General features: G+C 44.4%; 1 protein-coding gene across 1 annotated transcript in view; it reads right to left on the bottom strand.

Moving 5' to 3' along the window:
* Positions 1 to 26,133, bottom strand: part of LOC110504586 (ephrin-B1) — a 143,099-nt gene that overhangs the window by 59,589 nt on the left and 57,377 nt on the right. Inside the window, exon 2 of the mRNA XM_090220138.1 lies at positions 16,609 to 16,886. Coding sequence (XP_090076264.1) covers positions 16,609 to 16,886 — 278 coding nt within the window. The remainder of the gene's footprint in view (positions 1 to 16,608; positions 16,887 to 26,133) is intronic.

Below are 26,133 nucleotides of genomic sequence, written 5' to 3' on the forward strand. Positions count from 1 at the left end.
AGAATGTATGGAGAGGATAGAGGGAAGATAGAATACAGACGAGAGAAGGAAGACGATGGAAGGAAAGGGGGTTGGAAAGAGAATAGAGGATAGAGGGAAGATAGAATACAGAAGAGAGAGGGAAGAGGATGGAAGGAAAGGGGGTTGGAAAGAGAATAGTACACAGCAGGATACTTTAATAACCTAGAGTGGCGCCGGAGCAGAAGGCAGACGTTTTACGTACCCCCAACAGATAGTTTTTTTGATCGTTTTATCTACGTTTGTAACTTATTTGTTTACTCCTTTTGTACATAATGTTGCCACGAATGTCTCAGGACTGTGATTACTCACCACGGACTAGCAGAATCCTTTTTCTTCTTTCACAACTCTGATGAGCCAGAGGCGGAGGATATACGGCTCCCTTGGGAACAGGCCCGAACCCAGTGATCTGCGTGAAGAGGAGGCGGAGAAAGAGAGGCCGGAGGGCGGGCTGCTTTCTGAGAAGTTGGAGGTGATCGAATAAATCCCCACTTCCCTCAATTCTGCTCGCAAACATGCAATCTTTTGACAATAAAATGGACGAGTTACTGGGAAGATTAAACTACCAACGGGACATTAAAAACTGTAACATCTTATGCTTCACGGAATCTTGGCTGAATGACGACAATATCAACATACAGCTGGCTGGTTATACCATGTACCAGCAGGATAGAACAGTGGCATCTGGTAAGGAAAGGGGCGGCCGTCTATGTATTTTTATAAACAACAGCTAGTGCACGATATCTAAGGAAGTCTCGAGGTAGAGTTTCTCATGATAAGCTGCAGACCACACTACCTACCGAGATAGTTTACATACCACCACAGTCAGAGGCTGGCACTAAGATAGCATTGAAAAATGTGACGCTCGTCGGCGGCGGAAGGAAGAGTGGACCAAAGCGCAGCGTGGAAAGTGTTCATGATATTTATTTACAAGAAACACTCAGACAAAAATAACAAACCCAAAAACGAAAGCGAACAGTTCCGTCAGGCACAGACACTAAACAGAAAATTAATAATTACCCACAACATTAGGTGGGAAAAAAGGCTGCCTAAGTATGATTCCCAATCAGAGACAACGATAGACAGCTGCCTCTGATTGGGAATCACACTCGGCCAAAAACAAATAAATAGAAAACATAGAATGTCCACCCAAATCACACCCTGCCCTAACCAAATAGAGAAATAAAACGTCTCTCTAAGGTCAGGGCGTGACAAATGAGCTGTACTCCGCCAAACAAGAAAACGCTCACCCAGAGGCGGCGCTCCAAGTAGCCGGGGACTTTAATGCAGGGAAACTTAAATCAGTTTTACCTAACTTCTATCAGCGTGTTAAATGTGCGACCAGAGGGGAAATAACTCTGGACCACTTATACTCCTCACACAGAGATGCATACAAAGATCTCCCTCGCCCTCCATTTGGAAATTCTAACCATAATTCCATCCTCCTGATTCCTGCTTACAAGCAAAAATTAAAGCAGGAAGCAGCAGTGACTAGCTCAATAAAAAAGTGGTCAGATGAAGCAGATGCTAAACTACAGGACTGTTTTGCAAGCACAGACTGGAATATGTTCCGGGATTCCTCCAATGGCATTGAGGAGTACACCACATCTGTCATTGGCTTCATCAATAAGTACATCAATGACGTCGTCCCCACAGTGACCGTACGTACATACCCCAACCAGAAGTCATGGTAGACCAGCTGTACCGTAAGACCTTTAGACAGGTCAACATTCACAAGGCCGCAGGGCCAGACGGATTACCAGGACGTGTACTGCGAGCATGCGGTGACCAACTAGCAAGTGTCTTCACTGACATTTTCAACCTCTTCCTGTCCGAGTCTGTAATACCAACATGTTTTAAGCAGACCACCATAGTGCCTGTACCCAAGAACACTAAGGTAGTCTGCCAAAATGACTACCGACCCATAGCACTCATATCTGTAGCCATGAAGTGGCTTTGAAAGGCTGGTCATGGCTCACATCAACACCATTATCCCATAAACCTTAGACCCACTCCAATTTTCATACCGCCCCAACAGATCCACAGATGCAGTCTCTATTGTACTCCACACTGCCCTTTCCCACCTGGACAAAAGGAACACCTACACCTCAGCTCTGTCCAAGATGGCGTAGCAGTCAGATGTCTTTGCCCTTCATCTTGTCGTGTCCCATGTATCTATATTTTTATATATTTTTCTTTGCATATCTTTTTACAAATATTTTTCTAAACCTCAACTTCAAAATACTCTCCTGCAACCCGCCTCACCCAATGAGGTGTGGATCTGTTTTTTCTAAAGTACTTTTATTTACCTCGGAACCGGAATCCCCCAACAGAAGCTAGCCAGCTCATTAGCTACTAGCTAGTAGTCAGCTAACCACTGCTAGCGGTCATCAGCTAAACGTTAGCTCGGAAAGCTATCGCCAGTTTGTACAACGCGATTCAAGCCAGAGCATACCGGACCTATTTTCTCTCCATATCCCTGGATTCCTACCGCAAGCTCTAAACCTTTTCACCTGAATCATCTCAGCTAGCTAGCTGCAATCCAAGTGACAACTCCTGCCTAATGTCACTGTCCCGAAGCAAGCACCAATTATCCTGGCGCTAGCCCTCTCCCGACTAGCTGAAGAGGCCCATCAGCCACTCCTGGGCTACAATACCTTGACCCCTTCTACTGCCGGTACTGGGCACGGAACCCCGCCGATCCTTCATGACTGGAATACTGAAGTAATCTGCTCGATGGTGTACTCATCTGACTCCTACGTCGCTGTTATGGGATTTTTATGAATAATGACTAAATGATGTATACATTTAGCTTAGAATTATAACTAAACAGAATACTACTCTGTTACTGTGTGAATGTATGTATCTTATTATAATTCTAAGACTGAATATAAGGTGTGTAGTTTTAGTCAAGAATTAGAACAAGGACTTTCTGTTCCTTGTTAGAAATGAATGGAGCTATCGTCAGACCGGCTGGAATACTGTGTTCCTTACAGGACATTCTGTCCCTACCCAGAGAGAGGAGAGACCTTGGGCTTGTAGTAGATTGTTTAACAGATGGAAGACAATGTGAGATGGCTTGTGAACTATATTGCCATTGTACCTGAGAGGAGGAGGGACATTTATGACGAAATGTGGGGTATATAAACCAATGTACATGGTATTATGACCAGAGCTCTCGGGAATAAACACTATTGATTAATTTTGAGACTGATCTTTGTCTATTTTATGCAAATAAGAACCTTACAAATTCTTAGAAACGGACAAAGTGTTTTGCTTTGTTACAATTGAATTGGTTAATGAACATTTAGGAATTAAATTCCTCTAACAGTCGCGACGTCCCCTGAATGCCCATCTGCTAACCTGCTGGCCACGGCCCGCTAGCTGTCTAGAGCGTATCGGACTGTTAGCTAATAGGCCCATCGGCCAATTTCTCGGGCCACTATACCTATTTTGCCAATTGGCCTGGGCCCCTTTGACTCAACGAAGCCCTGCTCATCCATCACGACTGAACTACCGACGTATTCTGCCCGAGTTTTTTTTCTCCAACAGGCCCCTCCGTCGTGATGTCCCCTGAAGGCCCATCTGCTAGCCTGCGAGCCGCGGCCCGCTATATTGGACTGTTAGCTGAATAGATCTATCGGCCTATTTCTTTGGCCACTATACCTATTTTGGCAATTGGACTTGGACCCCTCTGCTACGCGGAACCCTACTAATCCGTCACCGCACGAGGAGGCTAAAACAGACTTTCCTCCGGCGCAACGTCCCTCTAAGGCCTTTCTGCTAGCTTGCTAGCCCCGGCCTGCTAACTGATAGCTTGCTAGCCCCGGCCTGCTAACTGATAGCTTGCTTCTATTGCGCCCAGAAACCTGCTCCTTTTACTCTCTGTTCCTGAATGACCAGTTCTTATAGCCTTTAGCCGTACCCTCATCCTACTCCTCCTCTGTAACTCTGGTGATAAAGAGGTTAATCCAGGCACTGCAGTGCCTAGCTCCACTCCTATTCCCCAGGTGCTCTCATTTGCTGACTTCTGTAACCGTTAAAGCCTTGGTTTCATGCATGTTAACGTTAGAAGCCTACTCTCTAAGTTTGTTTTATTCACTGCTTTAGCACACTCTGCCAACCTGGATGTCCTAGCTGTGTCTGAATCCTGGCTTAGGAAGACAACCAAAACCCCTGAAATTTCCATCCCTAACTATGACATTTTCCGACAAGATAGAACTGCCAAAGGGGGCGGAGTTGCAATCTACTGCAGAGATAGCCTGCAGAGTTCTGTCTTACTATCCAGGTCTGTACCCAAACAATTAGAGCTTCTACTTTTAAAAATCCACCTTTCCAGAAAAAAAATTCTCACCATTGCCGCTTGCTATAGACCATCCTCTGCCCCCAGCGGTGCCCTGGACACCATATGTGAATTGAGTCCCCCCCATCTATCTTCAGAGCTCGTGCTGTTAGGTGACCTAAACTGGGACATGCTTAACACCCCAGCCATCCTACAATCTAAGCTTAATGCCCTCAGTCTCACAGAAATTATCAATGAACTCACCGAGTACAACCCCAAATCCATAAACACAGGCACCCTCATAGATGTCATCCTAACTAAATTGCCCTCTAAATTAGAGGTCGACCGATTAATCGGATTAAATCGGGACGATTTCAAGTTTTCATAACAATCGGAAATCGGTATTTTTGGGCGCCAATGTTTTTATTTTTTATTTAACTAGGCAAGTCAGTTAAGAACACATTCTTATTTTCAATGACGGCCTAGGAACGGTGTGTTAACTGCCTCGTTCAGGGGCAGAACGACAAATTTTCGCCTTGTCAGCTCGGGGGATCCAATCTTACAACCTTACAGTTAACTCGTCCAACGCAATAACGACCTGACTCTCTCTCTCTCTCTCGGAGACAGCCTGTCACGCGAATGCAGTAAGCCAAGGTAAGTTGCTAGCTAGCATTAAACTTATCTTATAAAAAACAATCAATCATAATCACTAGCTAACTACACATGGTTGATGATATTACTAGATATTATCTAGCATGTCCTGCGTTGCATATCATCTGACTGAGCATACAAGTATCTAAATATCTGACTGAGCAGTGGTAGGCAGAAGCAGGCACGTAAACATTCATTCAAACAGCACTTTCGTGGATTTTGCCAGCAGATCTTCATTGTGCGTCAAGCATTGCACTGTTTATGACTTCAAGCCTATCAACTCCCGAGATGAGGCTGGTGTAACCGACGTGAAATGGCTAGCTAATTAGCGTGCACTAATAGAGTTTCAAACGTCACTCGCTCTGAGCATTGTAACGCTGCTTTGATGGTGGCTGTTGTCGTTGTGTTGCTGGTTCGAGCCCAGGGAGGAGCGAGGAGAGGGACGGAAGCTATACTGTTACACTGGCAATACTAAAGTGCCTATAAGAACATCCAATAGTCAAAGGTTAATGAAATTCAAATGGTATGGGGGAAATAGTCCTATATTTCCTATAATAACTACAACCTAAAACTTCTTACCTGGGAATATTGAAGACTCATGTTAAAAGGAACCACCAGCATTCATATGTTCTCATGTTCTGAGCAAGGAACTGAAACGTTAGCTTTCTTACATAGCACATATTGCACTTTTACTTTCTTCTCCAACACTTTGTTTTTGCATTATTTAAACCAAATTGAACATGTTTCATTATTTACTTGAGGCTAACTTGATTTGATTGATGTATTATATTAAGTTAAAATAAGTGTTAATTCAGTATTGCTGTAATTGTCATTATTACAAATAAATAAATAAATAAAATAGCCGATTAATCGGTATCGGCTTTTTTGGGCCTCCAATAATCGGTATCGGTATCGGCGTTGAAAAATCATAATCGGTCGACCTCTAGTCTAAATACACCTCTGCTGTTTTCAACCAAGATCTCAGCAATCACTGCCTGCATCCGTAATTGGTCTGCGGTCAAACAACCACCCCTCATCACTGTCAAATAATGCTCCCTAAAACACTCCAGCGAGCAGGCCTTTCTAATTGACCTGGCCCGGGTATCCTGGAAGGATATTGACCTCATCCCGTCAGCAGTGGATGCCTGGTTATTCTTTAAAAGTGCCTTCCTCATCATCTTAAATGAGCATGCCCCATTCAAAAACAGATACAGCCCTTGGTTCTCTCCAGACCTGACTGTCCTTGACCAGCACAAAAACATCCTGTGGCGTTCTGCATTAGCATCAAATAGCCCCCGTCATATGCAACTTTTCAGGGAAGATAGGAACCAATATACACAGGCAGTTAGGAAAGTTAAGGCTAGCTTTTTCAAGCAGAAATTTGCATCCTGTAGCACAAACTCAAAAAAATTCTGGGACACTGTAAAGTCAATGGAGAATAAGAGCACCTCCTCCCAGCTGCCCACTACACTGAGGCTAGGAAACACTGTCACCACCGATAAATCCCCTATAATTGAGATTTTCAATAAGCATTTTTCTACGTCTGGCCATGCTTTCCACCTGGCTACCCCTACCCCGGTCAACAGCCCTGCACCCCCCACAGCAACTTGCCCAAGCCTCCCCCATTTCTCCTTCACCCAAATCCAGATAGCTGATGTTCTGAAAGAGCTGCAAAATCTGGAACCCTACAAATCAGCTGGGCTAGAAAATCTGGACCCTCACTTTCTAAAATGATCTGCAGAAATTGTTGCAACCCCTATTGCTGTCTCTTTTGTATCGTCTGAGATTCCCAAAGATTGGAAAGCTGCCCCGGTCATCCCCCTCTTCACAGGGGGAGACATTCTAGACCCAAACTGCTACAGACCTATATCTATCCTACCCTGCCTTTCTAAGGTCTTCGAAAGCCAAGTTAAACAGATTACCGACCATTTCCAAATCCCACCGTACTTTCTCCGCTATGCAATCTGGTTTCAGAGCTAGTCATGGGTACACCTCAGCTACGCTCAATGTCCTAAACAATATCATAACTGCCATCGATTAGAGACATTACTGTGCAGCCATATTCATCGACCTGGCCAAGGCTTTCGACTCTGTCAATTACCACATTCTTATCGGCAGACTCAACAGCCTTGGTTTCTCAAATGATTGCCTCGCCTGGTTTATCAACTACTTCTCTGATAGAGTTCAGTGTGTCAAATCAGAGGGCCTGTTGTCCGGACCTCTGGCAGTCTCTATTGGGGTGCCGCAGGGTTAAATTATCGGGCCGACTCTCTTCTCTGTATACATCAATGATGTCGCTCTTGCTGCTGGTGATTCTCTGATCCACCTCTACGCAGACGACACCATTCTGTATAGCTCTGGCCCTTCTTTGGACACTGTGTTAACTAACCTCCAGACGAGCTTCAATGCCATACAACTCTCCTTCCGTGGCCTCCAACTGCTCTTAAATGCAAGTAAAACTAAATGCATGCTCTTCAACTGATCGCTGCCCGCACCTGCCCGCCCGCCCGTCAAGCATCACTACTTTGGATGGTTCTGACTTAGAATATGTGGACAACTACAAATACCTAGGTGTCTGGTTAGAATGTAAACTCTCCTTCCAGACTCACATTAAACATCTCCAATCCAAATTTAAATCTAGAATCGGCTTCCTATTTCACAACAAAGCCTCCTTCACTCATGCTGCCAAACATACCCTCGTAAAAATGACTATCCTACCGATCCTCGATTTCGGCGATGTCATTTACAAAATATCCTCCAAGTCTACTCAACAAATTGGATGCAGTCTATCACAGTGCCATCAGTTTTGTCACCAAAGCCCCATATACTACCCACCACTGCAACCTGTACTCTCTCGTTGGCTGGCCCTCGCTTCATACTCGTCGCCAAACCCACAAGTCTCTGCTAGGTAAAGCCCCGCCTTATCTCAACTCACTGGTCACCATAGCAGCACCCACCCGTAGCACGCGCTCCAGCAGGTATATCTCACTGGTCACCCCCAAAGCCAATTCTCTGCTGCCAACGACTGGAACGATCTTCAAAAATCACTGAAGCTGGAGACTCACATCTCCCTCACTAGCTTTAAGCATCAGCTGTCAGAGCAGCTCACAGATCACTGCACCGGTACATAGCCCATCTGTAAATAGCCCATCCAACTACCTCCTCCCCATACTGTATTTATTTATTTATTTATCTTGCTCCTTCGCACCCCAGTATCTCTACTTGCACATTCATCTTCTGCACATCTATCACTCCAGTGTTTAATTGCTATATTGTAATTACTTCTCCACCATAGCCTATTTATTGCCTTACCTCCCTTATCCTACCTCATTTGCACACACTGTATATATACTTTTTCTACTGTATTATTGACTGTATGTTTGTTTATTCCATGTATCACTAGCCACTTTAAACAATGCTACCTAATATAATGTTTACATACCCTACATTATTCATCTCATTTGTATATGTATATGTATATGTATATACTGTACTCTATATCATCTACTGCATCTTTATGTAATACATGTATCACTAGCCACTTTAACTATGCCACTTTGTTTACATACTCATCTCATTTGTATATACTGCACTCAATACTGTATCTTGCCTATGCCGCTCTGTACCATCACTCATTCATGTACATATTCTTTATCCCCTTACACTTGTGTCTATAAGGTAGTAGTTTTGTAATTGTTAGCTAGATTACTTGTTGGTTATTACTGCATTGTTGGAACTAGAAGCACAAGCATTTCGCTACACTCGCATTAACATCTGCTAACCATGTGTATGTGACAAATAAAATTTGATTTGATTTGATTTGATGTGTAACTCTGTTGTTGTATGTGTCGAACTGCTTTGCTTTATCTTGGGCAGGTCGCAGTTGTAAATGAGAACTTGTTCTCAACTAGCCTACCTGGTTAAATAAAGGTGTTCTCAACTAGCCTACCTGGTTAAATAAAGGTGTTCTCAACTAGCCTACCTGGTTAAATAATGGTGAAATAAAATAAAAATATGTGAGAATGTTATTAATTGACTACAGCTCAGCGTTCAACACTCAACGTAGTGCCCTCAAAGCTCATCAACAAGCTAAGAACCCTGGGACTAAACACCTCCCTCTGCAACTGGATCCTTGATTGGAGGTCAGAGGCCTGGCCATGTGGTGCCAGGACAACAACCTCTCCCTCAACGTGATCAAGACAAAGGAGATGATTGTGGACTACACGAGAAAGAGGACTGAGCACGCTCGCTCCCATTCTCATCGTGCAGGTTGAAAGCTTCAAGTTCCTTGGTGTCCACATCACCAACAAACTAACATTTTTTAAAAATGTTTATTCATTTCACCTTTATTTAACCAGGTAAGCTAGTTGAGAACAAGTTCTCAGTTACAACTGCGACCTGGCCAACGGTCCAATGGTGCAAGCCCGCCATGACAGTCGTGAAGCGGGCACAAAACCTATTCCACCTCAGGAGACTGAAAAGATTTGGCATGGGTTCCCAGATCATCAAAACGTTCTCCAGCTGCACCATCGAGTTTCACCTGGTTTCATCACTGCCAGGTATGGCAGGTATGGCAACTGCTAGGCCTTCGACCACAAGGCACTACAGAGGGTAGTGCGAACGGCCCAGTACATCACTGGGGCCAAGCTTCCTGCCATCCAAGACCTCTTTACCAGGCGGTGTCAGAGGAAGGACCTAAGAATTGTCAAAGACTCCAGCCACCCTAGTCATGGACTGTTCTCTCTGCTACCGCACGGCAAGCGGTACCGGAGCCAAGTCTAGCTCCAAGAGGCTTCTAAACAGCTTCTACCCCCAAGCCATAAGACTCCTGAACATCTAATCAAATGGCTACCCAGACTATTTGCATTGCCCACCCCCCCTTTTCCACACCACTGTCACTCTCTGTTGTCATCTATGCATAATCACTTTAATTAACTCTACCTACATGTACATACTACCTCAACTAACCGATGCCCCCACACATTGACTCTAAACTGGCACCCCCCTGTATATATTGTTCTTTTTTTATTGCTGCTCTTTCATTACTTTTATCTCTTATTCTTATCAGTTAGGGGCTCGTAAGTAAGCATTTCACTGTAAGGTCTACACCTGTTGTATTCGGTGCATGTGACTAATACAATTTGATTTGATTTGAGTGCATCACAGCTGAGACAGGATGAGTGTTTGTGTTTGTGTGTCCGTGTGTGTGTTTGTCAAGGGGATCAGTGTGTGTTAAGAGATGCGATGCAGGGACAAGATTAATTTAGATGAATACATGAATATGAGATTCATCTCAGAGAGGGTTCTATCGTAACCAATGGTTACCATTCACTGACCGTGAATATGATAATGAAAGTGGCCTCCCTCTCTCTCTTACCCTCTCTCTCTCTCTTACCCTCTCTCTCTCTCTTACCCTCTCTCTCTCTCTCTCCCCCCTCTCCCTCTCTCAGTAATAATAAAACCAGTACAATAACCAACCTCAATAACCCTGTGCTGCACAAACAGACACACGCCCACTGCACGGCTCATCCTTTCAGAATGAGATATCATGACAATGACTAGGAGAGACAACCAGCCCAGCTCTCTCTCTACAGTCACAGCTGAGGGCACGGCATACAGCCCATACACCAATAGTAAACACCATACACCACTAGTAAACACCATACACCACTAGTAAACACCATACACCACTAGTAAACAGGACAACAACTTCTCCCTCAACGTGATCAAGACAAAGGAGATGATTGTGGACTACAGGTAAAGGACGGACCGAGCACGCCCCCATTCTCATCGACGGGGCTGTAGTGGAGCAGGTTGAGAGCTTCAAGTTCCTTGGCGTCCACATCACCAACAGCTATCATGGTCCAAGCACACCAAGACAGTCGTGAAGAGGGCACGACAACACCTGTTCCCCCTCAGGAGACTGAATGATTTGGCATGGGTCCTGAGATCCTCAAAAAGTTCTACAGCTGCACAATCGAGAGCATGGTTGCATCACCACCTGGTATAAATACTGCTCGGCCTCCGACATCACTGGGGCAAAGCTTTTTGCCATCAGGACCTCTATACCAGGCGGTGTCAGAGGAAGGCCCTAAGAATTTTCAAAGACTCCAGCCAACCTAGTCATAGACTGTTCACTCTGCTACCGCATGGCAAGCGGTACCGGAGCGCCAAGTCTAGGTCCAAGAGGCTTTTAAACAGCTTCTACCCCCAAGCCATAAGACTCCTGAACAGCTAATCAAATGGCTTCCCAGACCCCTCTTTTATGCTGCTGCTACTTCCTGTTTATTATCTATGCATAGTCACTTTAACTCTACTTACATGTACATATTACCTAAATTACCTCAACTAACCGGTGCCCTGCACATTGACTCTGTACCAGTTCCCCCTGTATATAGCCTCGCTATTGCTATTTTACTGCTGCTGTTGAATTATTTGTTGCTTTTATTTTCTATTTTTTACTTAACACTTATTTTTCTTAAAAGTTCTGAAAGCATTGTTGGTTAAGGCTATACCTGTTGTATTCAGCATTTCACTGTGAAGTCTATACCTGTTGTATTCAGCATTTCACTGTGAAGTCTATACCTGTTGTATTCAGCATTTCACTGTGAAGTCTATACCTGTTGTATTCAGCATTTCACTGTGAAGTCTATACCTGTTGTATTCAGCATTTCACTGTGAAGTCTATACCTGTTGTATTCAGGATTTCACTGAGAAGTCTACACCTGTTGTATTCAGCATTTCACTGTGAAGTCTATACCTGTTGTATTCGGCACATGTGACAAAAAACATTTGATTTGAAACACCACACCACTAGTAAACACCACACACCACTACTAAACACCACACACCACTACTAAACACCACACACCACTACTAAACACCACACACCACTACTAAACACCACACACCACTAGTAAACACCACACACCACTAGTAAACACCACACACCACTAGTAAACACTACACACCACTAGTAAACACCATACACCACTAGTAAACACTACACACCACTAGTAAACACCACACACTACTACTTAACACCACACACCACTAGTAAACACCACACACCACTAGTAAACACTACACACCACTACTAAACACCATACACCACTAGTAAACACCACACACCACTAGTAAACACCACTAGTAAACACCACTAGTAAACACTACACACCACTAGTAAACACTACATACCACACACCACTCGTAAACACCACACACACCACTAGGAAACACTACACACCACTAGTAAACACTACACACCACTAGTAAACACCACACACTACTAGTAAACACCACACACCACTACTAAACACCACACACCACTACTAAACACCATACACCACTAGTAAACACCACACACCACTAGTAAACACCACTAGTAAACACTACAAACCACTAGTAAACACTACACACCACTAGTAAACACCACACACCACTAGTAAACACCACACACCACTAGTAAACACCACACACCCTTAGTAAATACCATACACCACTAGTAAACACCACACACCACTAGTAAACACTACACACCACTAGTAAACACCATACACCACTAGTAAACACTACACACCACTAGTAAACACCACACACCACTACTTAACACCACACACCACTAGTAAACACCACACACCACTAGTAAACACTACACACCACTACTAAACACCATACACCACTAGTAAACACCACACACCACTAGTAAACACCACTAGTAAACACCACTAGTAAACACTACACACCACTAGTAAACACTACACACCACTAGTAAACACTACACACCACACACCACTCGTAAACACCACACACACCACTAGGAAACATTACACACCACTAGTAAACACTACACACCACTAGTAAACACCACACACTACTAGTAAACACCACACACCACTACTAAACACCACACACCACTACTAAACACCATACACCACTAGTAAACACCACACACCACTAGTAAACACCACTAGTAAACACCACTAGTAAACACTACACACCACTAGTAAACACTACACACCACTAGTAAACACTACACACCATTAGTTAACACTACACACCACTAGTAAACACTACACACCACTAGTAAACACCATACACCACTAGTAAACACCACACACCACTAGTAAACACCACTAGTAAACACCACCAGTAAACACCACACACCACTAGTAAACACTACACACCACTAGTAAACACTACACACCACTAGTAAACACCACACACCACTAGTAAACACCACTAGTAAACACCACTAGTAAATACTACACACCACTAGTAAACACCACACACCACTAGTAAACACTACACACCACTAGTAAACACTACACACCACTAGTAAACACTACACACCACTAGTAAACACTACACACCACTAGTAAACACCATACACCACTAGTAAACACCACACACCACTAGTAAACACCACTAGTAAACACCACTAGTAAACACAACACTACACACCACTACTAAACACCATACACCACTAGTAAACACCACACACCACTAGTAAACACCACTAGTAAACACCACTAGTAAACACTACACACCACTAGTAAACACTACACACCACTAGTAAACACTACACATCACTAGTAAACACTACACACCACTAGTAAACACCACTAGTAAACACTACACACCACTAGTAAACACTATACACCACTAGTAAACACCATACACCACTAGTAAACACCACACACCACTAGTAAACACCACACACCACTAGTAAACACTACACACCACTAGTAAACACTACACACCACAAGTAAACACTACACACCACTAGTAAATACCACACACCACTAGTAAACACCATACACCACTAGTAAACACTACACACCACTAGTAAACACTACACACCACTACTAAACACCACACACCACTAGTAAACACCACACACCACTAGTAAACACTACACACCACTACTAAACACCACACACCACTACTAAACACCACTAGTAAACACTACAAACCACTAGTAAACACCACACACCACTAGTAAACACTACACACCACTACTAAACACCACACACCACTACTAAACACCACTAGTAAACACTACAAACCACTAGTAAACACCACTAGTAAACACCACACACCACTAGTAAACACTACACACCACTAGTAAACACCACACACTACTAGTAAACACCACACACCACTACTAAACACCACACACCACTACTAAACACTACACACCACTAGTAAACACCACTAGTAAACACCACACACAACTAGTAAACACTACACACCACTAGTAAACACTACACACCACTACTAAACACTACACACCACTAGTAAACACTACACACCACTAGTAAACACTACACACCACTAGTAAACACTACAAGTAAACACCACACACCACTAGTAAACACTACACACCACTAGTAAACACCACACACCACTAGTAAACACCACACACTACTAGTAAACACCACACACCACTACTAAACACCACACACCACTACTAAACACTACACACCACTAGTAAACACCACTAGTAAACACCACACACAACTAGTAAACACTACACACCACTAGTAAACACTACACACCACTAGTAAACACTACAAGTAAACACTACACACCACTAGTAAACACTATACACCACTAGTAAACACCATACACCACAAGTAAACACTACACACCACTAGTAAACACTACACACCACTAGTAAACACTACACACCACTAGTAAACACTACACACCACTAGTAAACACTATACACCACTACTAAACACCATACACCACTACTAAACACCATACACCACTAATAAACACCACTACTAAACACCATACACCACTAGTAAACACCACCACTAAACACCATACACCACTAGTAAACACTATACACCACTACTAAACACCATACACCACTACTAAACACCATACACCACTAGTAAACACCATACACCACTAGTAAACACTACACACCACTAGTAAACACTATACACCACTACTAAACACCATACACCCCTAGTAAACACTACACACCACTAGTAAACACAAGCAGAGTGTTGTTGACATGGACACACAGGGATAAACCTACTAATCTTGATTCTGTGGATGTGTGTGTATGCATGTGACCATGTACGTGGCAGCTCCTATCTAGGGCAGTGCTGATCTGATGTTCCTTCACTGGGGAATTTAACCTTGACCTTTTATCTCCATCTCCCTCTCTCTAGCCTTTTATCTCTCTCCCTCTCTAATCAATCAATCAGTCAATCAATCAATAAATCAATACATCAGTCAGTCAGTCAATCAATCAAATGTATTCATAAAGCCCTTCTTACATCAGCAGATGTCACAAAGTGCTGTACAGAAACCCAGCCTAAAACCCCAAACAGCAAGCAATGCAGAGGTGTGGATGGAGGGATGGAGGGCAGGGATGGAGGGATAGAGGGATACAGAGATGGAGGGATGGAGGGGTGGAGAGTGTGGTGGATGAATAAGAATGAGTTGGGTAACATAGATAATTAAAATGTCTTATCTGCATAATAAGCTTATGTGATATACTTGTTATTAGAATGTATTTCTTTGGACTCTGGTGTTGGCAGTTGCACTTCTTCCCTCAGCTGGGGCTCAGTCACCTGGGGTCAACTCTCTCTCCCCCACTGAGAGAGGGAGGAGGGGGTTGGCTACAGGCTGAACTCTCTCTCCCCCACTGAGAGAGGGAGGAAGGGAGGGATACAGGCTGAACTCTCTCTCCCCCACTGAGAGAGGGAGGCGGGGGAGGGCTACAGGCTGAACTCTCTCTCCCCCACTGAGAGAGGGAGGAGGGGGAGGGCTACAGGCTGAACTCTCTCTCCCCCACTGAGAGAGGGAGGAGGGGGGAGGGCAACCGGCTGAACTCTCTCTCCCCCACTGAGAGAGGGAGGAGGGCTACAGGCTGAACTCTCTCTCCCCCACTGAGAGAGGGAGGAGGGGGAGGGCTACAGGCTGAACTCTCTCCCCCACTGAGAGAGGGAGGAGGGCTACAGGCTCAACTTTATTGGTATGGGAAACATATGCTAACATTGCGAAAGCAAGTGAAATAAATAATAAACAAAAGTGAAATAAACAAAAATTAACAGTAAACATTACACTCACAGAAGTTACAAAATAATAAAGACATTTCAAATGTCATATTATGTCTACATACAGTGTTGTAACGATGTGCAAATAGTGAAAGTACAAAAGGCAAAATAAATAAACATAAATGTGGTTTGTATTTACAATGGTGTTTGTTCTTCACTGGTTGCCCTTTTCTTGTGGCAACAGGTCACACATATTGCTGCTGCGATGGCACACAGTTGTATTACATCCAGTAGATATGAGAGTTCATCAAAATTGGGTTTGTTTTAGAATTGTTTGTGGGTCTGTGTAATCTGAGGGAAATGTGTGTCTCTAATATGGTCATACATTTGGCAGGAGGTTAGGAAGTGCAGCTCAGTTTCCACCTCATTTTGTGGGCAGTGTGCACATACTGTAGCCTTTCTCTTGAGTGCCAGCTCTGCCTACGGTGGCCTCTCTCAATAGCAAGGCTATGCTCTCAATAGCAAGGTTATGCTCACTGAGTCTTCTACATAGCCAAAGATTGGGGTAAAGGAAAAAGAGGTCGAGTTTTTCTCCTACTCTTGGCTCAACTTTATAAAGATTGATTCAGTACTCACATGTGATGTAGTAATTCATATTCTTCTTAAACTCCAGGCCCATATAGTTGGGACTAAACTCCTGGAACTTGATGGTGAACTTGATGTCCTTCTCTGGCTTGTTACAGTTGACCAGTACGTTGGGGTCCATGACCGTGCTGCACCCCTCTGCCTGCTCCCTCCTGACCAGGTACAGCTTATAGAACTCATAGTCTCGTCCTGGCTCAGCCTTGGGGCAGATAATGTCCAGCTTGTCCCCGATATCTGGGTAGATGACCACCCCTCTACCTGACAGGAACCTGAGGGGAGGAGAATAGTGTTAATAAGATATCTGGGTAGACGACCACCCCTCTACCTGAACAGGCCCCCATTAACATCGATGGGGCTGTAGTGGAGCGGGTCGAGAGTTTCAAGTTCCTTGGTGTCCACATTACCAACGAACAATCATGGTCCAAACACACCAAGACAGTCATGAAGAGGGCACGACATAACCTATTCCCCCTCAGGAGACTAAAAAGATTTGGCATGGGTCCCAGGATCTTCAAAAAGTTCTACAGCTGCACCATCGAGAGCATCCTTACCGGTTGCATCACCGCCTGGTATGGTAAATGCTTGGCATCTGACCGTAAGGTGCTACAGAGGGTAGTGAGTACGGCCAAGTAAATCCTTGGGGCCAAGCTTCTTGCCGTCCAGGACCTATAAAATAGGTGGTGTCAGAGGAAAGCCCAAAATATTGTCAAAGACTCCAGTCACCCAAGTCATAGACTTTTTCCTCTGCTACCGCACAGCAAGCGATACTGGAGCATCAAGTCGAAGACCAAAAGGATCCTTAACAGCTTCCATCTCAAGCCAAAAAACTGCTAAACAATTCATCAAATGGCCACCGGACTATTTATAATTGACACCCCCAACCCCCTCCATTTGTTTTGCTACTTGCTGTTTATTATCTATGCATAGTCACTTCACCCCTACCTACAGTTGAAGTCGGAAGTTTACATACACTTAGGTTGGAGTCATTAAAACTCATTTTTTAACCACTCCACAAATTTCTTGTTAACAAACTATATTTTTAGCAAGTCAGTTAGGACATCTACTTTGTGCATGACACAAGTCATTTTTCCAACAATTGCTTACAGACAGATTAATTCACTGTATCACAATTCCAGTGGGTCAGAAGTTTACATACACTAAGTTGACTGTGCCTTTAAACAGTTTGGAAAATTCCAGAAAATCATGGCATCCACTATTATCCTGACATTTCACAATCTTAACATAAAGTGGTGATCCTGACTGACATAAGACAGGGATTTTTTACTAGGATTAAATGTCAGGAATTGTGAAAAACTGAATTTAAATGTATTTGGCTAAGGTGTATGTAAGCTTCCGACTTGAACTGTACATGTACAAATTACCTCGACTAACCTGTGCCCCCACACATTGACTCGGTATCGGTACCCCCTGTATATAGCCTCCACACTGACTCGGTACCGGTACCTCCTGTATAAAGCCTCTACATTGACTCGGTATCGGTACCCGCTGTATATAGCCTCCACACTGACTCGGTACCGGTACCTCCTGTATAAAGCCTCCACATTGACTCGGTATCGGTACCCCCTGTATATATCCTCCACATTGACTCTGTACCGGTACCTCCTGTATAAAGCCTCCACATTGACTCTGTACCGGTACCCCCTGTATATAGCCTCCACACTGACTCTGTACCGGTACCTCCTGTATAAAGCCTCCACATTGACTCGGTATCGGTACCCCCTGTATATATCCTCCACATTGACTCTGTACCGGTACCTCCTGTATAAAGTCTCCACATTGACTCGGTACCGGTACCCCCTGTATATAGCCTCCACACTGACTCGGTATCGGTACCCCCTGTATAAAGCCTCCACACTGACTCGGTACCGGTACCCCCTGTATATAGCCTCCACACTGACTCGGTATCGGTACCCCCTGTATAAAGTCTCCACATTGACTCGGTATCGGTACCCCCTGTATATAGCCTCTACATTGACTCTGTACCGGTACCTCCTGTATATAGTCTCCACATTGACTCGGTATCGGTACCCCCTGTATAAAGCCTCCACATTGACTCGGTATCGTTACCCCCTGTATAAAGCCTCTACATTGACTCGGTATCGGTACCCCCTGTATAAAGCCTCCACACTGACTCTGTACCGGTACCTCCTGTATATAACCACCACATTGACTCTGTATCGGTACCTCCTGTATATAGCCTCCACACTGACTCTGTACCGGTACATCCTGTATAAAGCCTCCACATTGACTCTGTATCGGTACCTCCTGTATATAGCCTCCACACTGACTCTGTACCGGTACATCCTGTATAAAGCCTCTACATTGACTCTGTACCGGTACCTCCTGTATATAACCTCCACATTGACTCTGTACCGGTACCTCCTGTATATAGCCTCCACACTGACTCTGTACCGGTACATCCTGTATATAGCCTCCACATTGACTCGGTACCGGTACCTCCTGTATATAGCCTCTACATTGACTCGGTATCGGTACCTCCTGTATATAGTCTCTACATTGACTCTGTACCGGTACCTCCTGTATAAATCCTTGTTATTGTTATTTTATTGTGTTACTTTGTATTATTTTTTACTTTAGTTTATTTGGTAATATTTTCTTAACTCTTTCTTGAAGTGCATTGTTGGTTAAAGGGCTTGTAAGTATTTCACAGTAAGGTCTACCTACACATGTTGTATTCGGTGCATGTGACTAATGAAGTTTGACATGATGTCTGTAAAGGCCTCCACAAGGTACCTGTTCTAATGAAGTTTGACATGATGTCTGTAAAGGCCTCCACATGGTACCTGTTCTAATTTTTATTTATTTATTTTACCTTTATTTAACCAGGTAGGCAAGTTGAGAACAAGTTCTCATTTACAATTGCGACCTGGCCAAGATAAAGCAAAGCAGTTCGACAGATACAACGACACAGAGTTACACATGGAGTAAAACAAACATACAGTCAATAATACAGTATAAACAAGTCTATATACGATGAGAGCAAATTAGGTGAGATAAGGGAGGTAAAGGCAAAAAAAGGGCCATGGTGGCAAAGTAAATACAATATAGCAAGTAAAACACTGGAATGGTAGTTTTGCAATGGAAGAATGTGCAAAGTAGAAATACAAATAATGGGGTGCAAAGGAGCTAAATAAATAAATTAAATACAGTTGGGAAAGAGGTAGTTGTTTGGGCTAAATTATAGGTGGGCTATGTACAGGTGCAGTAATCTGTGAGCTGCTCTGACAGTTGGTGCTTAAAGCTAGTGAGGGAGATAAGTGTTTCCAGTTTCAGGGATTTTTGTAGTTCGTTCCAGTCATTGGCAGCAGAGAACTGGAAAGAGAGGCGGCCAAAGAAAGAATTGGTTTTGGGGGTGACTAGAGAGATATACCTGCTGGAGCGTGTGCTACAGGTGGGAGATGCTATGGTGACCAGCGAGCTGAGATAAGGGGGCACTTTACCTAGCAGGGTCTTGTAGATGACATGGAGCCAGTGGGTTTGGCGACGAGTATGAAGCGAGGGCCAGCCAACGAGAGCGTACAGGTCACAATGGTGGGTAGTATATGGGGCTTTGGTGACAAAACGGATTGCACTGTGACAGACTGCATCCAATTTGTTGAGTAGGGTATTGGAGGCTATTTTGTAAATGACATCGCCAAAGTCGAGGATTGGTAGGATGGTCAGTTTTACAAGGGTATGTTTGGCAGCATGAGTGAAGAATGCTTTGTTGCAAAATAGGAAGCCATGGGTCTGGAAGGAGAGTTTACAGTCTAACCAGACACCTAAGTATTTGTAGTTGTCCACATGATGAAGAATGGCCCATGGGACCTGGTCAAAAGTAGTGCACTACATAGGGAATAGGGCCCTGGTCTAAAGTAGTGCACTACATAGGGAATAGGAACACAGTCACTGTCAGGACGCTCATGTTGGACCGACCTCTAAAATGAAAAAAATTTTTTCTCATGACGATGTCAGGATTCTGGGGGAATGTACGGTATAGCAAGCATTAGAACCAGAGAGGAGAGGGGAATGTACGGTATAGCAAGCATTAGAACCAGAGAGGAGAGGGGAATGTACGGTATAGCAAGCATTAGAACCAGAGAGGAGAGGGGAATGGCAAAATGTTGATAACACAATCTGTCATTTGAAAAGCCTGGACCCTTACTTTGACCCCGTGATAAAGAGTAAAGAGCTGAGAGTGCTGTCTGCTCGGGTCAGACAGACTGAGCCATTGTTCTGGACTCTATTTGGGTTTATAATGTCAACAGAGTACAGTCACAGTTAGCCAGCACATTAAACCAGACAGCCTGACGCACCGTGTGTGTGTGTGTGTGTGTGTGTGTGTGTGTGTGTGTGTGTGTGTGGTCACGGGCAGTAGCGTTACTATCAGTAGATGAGATCTGACCATGGAAGCAGATTTGTGGATTTAGAGGAGCGAGAAGCATTTGTTGTTTATACTGATCCTTCATGGTTTAACAGGACATCAGGGGATACAGAGACACGCTTTCTCTCCCCACCCCCTCCCTCTCCCTCTCTCCCCCCTCCCTCTCCCCTCTCTCTCTCTCTCTTCCCCCCCTCTCGCTCTCTCTTCCCCCCTCTCGCTCTCCCACCCTCTCTCTCCCTACCCTCTCCTCTCCCCTCCCTCTCCCCTCTCTCTCGCTCTCTCTCCCCCACCTCCCCCCTTCTCTCTCTCTTCCCCCCCGCCTTCTTGCTCTCTCCCCCACCTCTCCCCCCTGTGTGTGCTCTAGGGCAACAGTGTCTAGATGGAATCCCCCACCTCTCTCTCTCTCCCCACCCTCTCCCCTCCCCTCCCTCTCCCTCTCTCTTCCCCCCCTCTCCCCCCTCTCCCCCCTCTCGCTCTCTCCCCCACCCCCCCCTCTCTCCCCCACCTCTCCCCCTCTCTCTCTCTCCCCACCCTCTCCCCTCTCTCTCTCCCCACCCTCTCCCCTCTCTCTCTCCCCCCTCTCGCTCTCCCCCCTCCCTCTCTCTCTCTCTTCCCCCCTCTCGCTCTCCCTCCCACCCTCTCTCTCCCTACCCTCTCCTCTCCCCTCCCTCTCCCCTCTCTCTCTCTCCCCCACCTCCCCCCCTCTCTCTCTCTTCCCCCCCGCCTTCTTACTCTCTCCCCCACCTCTCCCCCCTGTGTGTGCTCTAGGGCAACAGTGTCTAGATGGAATTTGTATTTGTGGTCCTGGCGACTGGACCTTTTTTGGAACACCATTATTTTGGTCTTACTGAGATTTACTGTCAGGGCCTAGGTCTGGCAGAATCTGTGCAGAATATCTAGGTGCTGCTCCCTACTTGGTTGGTGACAGAAGCACCAGATCATCAGCAAACAGTAGACATTTGACTTCAGATTCTAGTAGGGTGAGGCCGGGTGCTGCAGACTGTTCTAGTGCCCTCGCCAATTCCTTGATATATGTTGAAGAGGGTGGGGCTTAAAAGTTATTTGGGACTGGGGGGCAGTATTGAGTAGCTTGGATGAATAAGGTGCCCAGAGTAAACTGCCTGCTACTCAGGCCCAGTTGCTAATATATGCATATTATTAGTATTGATTTAGATAGAAAACACTCTGAAGTTTCTAATACTGTTTGAATGATGTCTGTGAGTATAACAGAACTCAAATGGCAGGCAAAAACCTGAGAAAAAATCCAACCAGGAAGTGGGAAATCTGAGGTTTGTAATTTTTCAAATCATTGCCTATCGAATATACAGTGTCTATGGGGTCATTATGCACTTCCCAAGGCTTCCACTAGAACTCAACAGTCTTTAGAACCGTGTTTGATGCTTCTACTGTGAAGGAGGGGGGAATGGGAGCTGAATGAGTCAGGTCTGCCAGAGTGGCATGAGCTGATCACGCGCGCTCACGTGAGAGGTAGCTGCGTTCCATCGCATTTCTACAGACAAAGGAATTATCTGGTTGGAACGTTATTGAAGATTTATGTTAGAAACATCCTAAAGATTGATTCTATACTTTGTTTGACATATTTCTACGAACTGTAATATGACTTTTTGTCAGAACTTTCACCTGGACTTGCCCGCGCGTCGTGAGTTTGGATTGTGTACTAAACGCGCAAACAAAAAGGAGGTATTTGGACATAAATGATGGAACAAATCAAATCAAACATTTATTGTGGAACTGGAATTCCTGGGAGTGCATTCTGATGAAGATCATCAAAGGTAAGTGAACATTTATAACGCTATTTCTGACTTTGTTGACTCCACAACATGGCGGATATCTGTATGGCTTGTTTTGTTGTCTGAGCGCTGTACTCCGATTATTGCATGGTGTGCTTTTTCAGTAAAGCTATTTTGAAATCTGACAGAGCGGTTGCATTAAGGTAAAGTGGATCTAAAATTCCATGCATAACACTTGTATCTTTTAGCAATGTTTATTATGAGTATTTCTGTAAATTGATGTGGCTCTCTGCAAAATCACGGCATGTTTTGGAACTACTGAACGTAACGAGCCAATGTAAACTGAGATTTTTGGATATAAATATGAACTTCATCGAACAAAACATACATGTATTGTGTAACACGAAGTCCTATGAGTGTCATCTGATGAAGATCATCAAAGGTTAGTGATTAATTTTATCTCTATTTCTGCTTTTTGTGACTGCTCTCTTTGGCTGGAAAAATGAACGTGTTTTTCTGTGACTAGGTACTGACCTAACATAATCGTTTGGTGTGCTTTCGTCATAAAGCCTTTTTGAAATCGGACACTGTGGTTGGATTTACAACAAGTTTATCTTTAAAATGGTGTGAAATACTTGTATGTTTAATTTTAATTATGGGATTTCTGTTGTTTTGAATTTGGCGCCCTGCACTTTCACTGGCTGTTGTTGAGGTGGGAAGCTACCGTCCCGAATTTCCCAGAGAGGTTAACATCATCCTTAACTCTGGCATCTTCCCCAATATTTGGAACCAAGGACTGACCCAATCCACAAAAGTGGAGACAAATTTGACCCTAATAACTACCATGGGATATGCGTCAACAGAAACCTTTGGAAAATCCTCTGTATTATCATTTACAGCAGACTCGTACATTTCTTCAGTGAAAACAATGTACTGAGCAAATGTCAAATGAGCTTTTTACCAAATGACCGTACAACAGACCACTTACAGTGCCTTGCGAAAGTATTCGGCCCCCTTGAACTTTGCGACCTTTTGCCACATTTCAGGCTTCAAACATAAAGATGTAAAACTGTATTTTTTTGTGAAGAATCAACAACAAGTGGGACACAATCACGAAGTGGAATGACATTTATTGGATATTTCAAACTTTTTTAACAAATCAAAAACGGAAAAATTGGGTGTGCAAAATTATTCAGCCCCTTTACTTTCAGTGCAGCAATTTCTCTCAGGTCTGAGAGAGTGTCTCGCTGGTCTGGGCGGGGTGTCTATTGATCTGTTGCTCCTGTGTGAAGTGTTGGGGCTACGTTTGAGAGCAATGTCCTTTAGAGTTCGGGCAAAGGTGGGCACTGCTGCCTTGTATAGGTGGACCTGGTCGTTAAGTCCAGAGTGGAGTGGTGGGCCAGGAAAACATTTGGTTTTGAGGCACAGTCACGGGAAATACTTGCATTTACCCGCTGTATTGTGGCAGGGTGGAAGTCTTTTCGTGGTGGAGGGTGGAGATAACCACTTGTGCGTTGGGAAAAGTAGAAGAAGCTTTTTCAATCACTCCCTTTAGTGCAATGGCCACCATTTCCTGCTGTGTTCTCAGGTCGTTTGTGCCTGTGTGTATTATTATGTGGCTGGGTGAACCCAGTTGGTCCTCAGACAGAAGGTCGAGGGTGCGCTGGGTGTTTTGACACCAGAGTTTAGACACACTGTGTTTGGGGAAAAAGTTTTTTTCTTCTATATATTTCCCATTTGAGTCCATAAGGAGTACAATCTGTGTATTGTGTATGTCCTCAGTCGGTGTGGGGTGTTGTCAGGAGGGCTATCAGGGTGGCTGACAGGGGGGGTGCTCAGAGGGGGTGAGATCCACTGGGCTTGGTCTTCTTCATTTGTCTGTTCTGCTGTGATGTTGACGCTATGGTCAGGGTCTGGTGTGGACTGTTTTGTTGCCTTCTCTGCGGGGGTGGCCACCTCTCTAGTAGGTTGTTCTCTGTCACACGCCATCCCCCTCACCCTCTCCCCCAGCAGTCTGATCCTCTCCTCTAGTGCTCTGTTCTTCTCCTGCTCTTGCTTTTTATATTGTTGAAGTTGTCTCACCGTTCCAGAGTGCAGATATGTCTCTCCACCTCCAGCTCTCCGAGTCTGGTTAAGGGGGTTTTGTTATGCTGGACTGTTGTCTGGGTCTGGTTAAGGGGTGGTGTTATGCTGGACTGTTGTCTGCGTCTGGTGAAGGGGGTTTTGTTATGCTGGACTGTTGTCTGGGTCTGTGCTGACTGGAGTGTAATATCCTGCTGTTCCAGCTCCACCTGCCTTACCTCCGGCTGAGTAATTTATCCTTCATTCCAATGAGAGGGTAGTACTCTGTGCTGGGAGGTTGACTTTCCGCTGGGGGTGGCTCGTCTGTGGGGTTATATAGTGAAGAGGTCTGGTCTGACCCACTCGGGGTGGGGGTATCTTTCTCAAGGGAGAGCTTCTCCTGCTGGGCTAATTCTTTGATTAGGTGAAAGTCCAGCTGAAACTGTTTGGGGTTGCCCTGTACCATTATTGTTCCGGACTTATAGAGGTTTATATTAGCTGACTCAGAGTCCTCATTGTCTAGTATCCTGAGTTTCCACCCCTTGTTAACACCCCCTCTCTTAAGAGGGGTAGTGTGCTAATATAGCACTGTGCCATGCCAGGGGATGGTCTGTGTGGAAGATGAGGTTGCTGATGTTTTCATTTTTATAATAGTTAGCGAAAAGTGTCTCTTGATTTTCCATAAGGAGCTTCATTTTGTGATCTTTTCTTGCCTTGTCATTCTTTACATACACAGGGTACTATATTTTAATTACCTCTGAACAGCGGGAGGCAGCTTCTAAGGCCTCTCCATTTGGTTGGAGTAGACTGTTCGACTCTCCTGCCATTGTTGGGCTGAAGGACTTTTGACACCTCTCACTTGAAACATCAGTGCTAATTGAAGTTGTATCAAGCTTAGCAGCCTTACTTTAGTATTCAGTCCTTATAAAGTAATGTCATGTATTTTTCGTCTTGGCTTTTGGAAATAAAATATAGCTTCAGACTAAACATTACTCACTCAGTTCTAGGTTGGATGGTGTTTTCAGGTTTCTGTTGTTTTCCAGAGCATTTGCTGTATAGCGTTGGAATAATCATCTTTGGTAGTTGTAAGCCTTCCAGGTGATTCCATAATTATGTCCAAAATCAGAATGTAGGTTTTGAGTTTTGATTTGGAGTTAAGGTTGGTTATGTTGCAGAGGGTGTAACATCCTGTGTATGTTCCTGGCAAAAAAATCTAATTTTATCTAACTCTAAATCTATCTTTTTATTAAGAACATGCTGAAAAATGCAGGAGCTCATCTGATCATGACCTCTCTCTCT

Source organism: Oncorhynchus mykiss, chromosome 25 (assembly GCF_057628025.1).
Source record: "Oncorhynchus mykiss isolate SJ-2025 chromosome 25, ASM5762802v1, whole genome shotgun sequence".
NCBI lineage: Eukaryota > Metazoa > Chordata > Actinopteri > Salmoniformes > Salmonidae > Oncorhynchus > Oncorhynchus mykiss.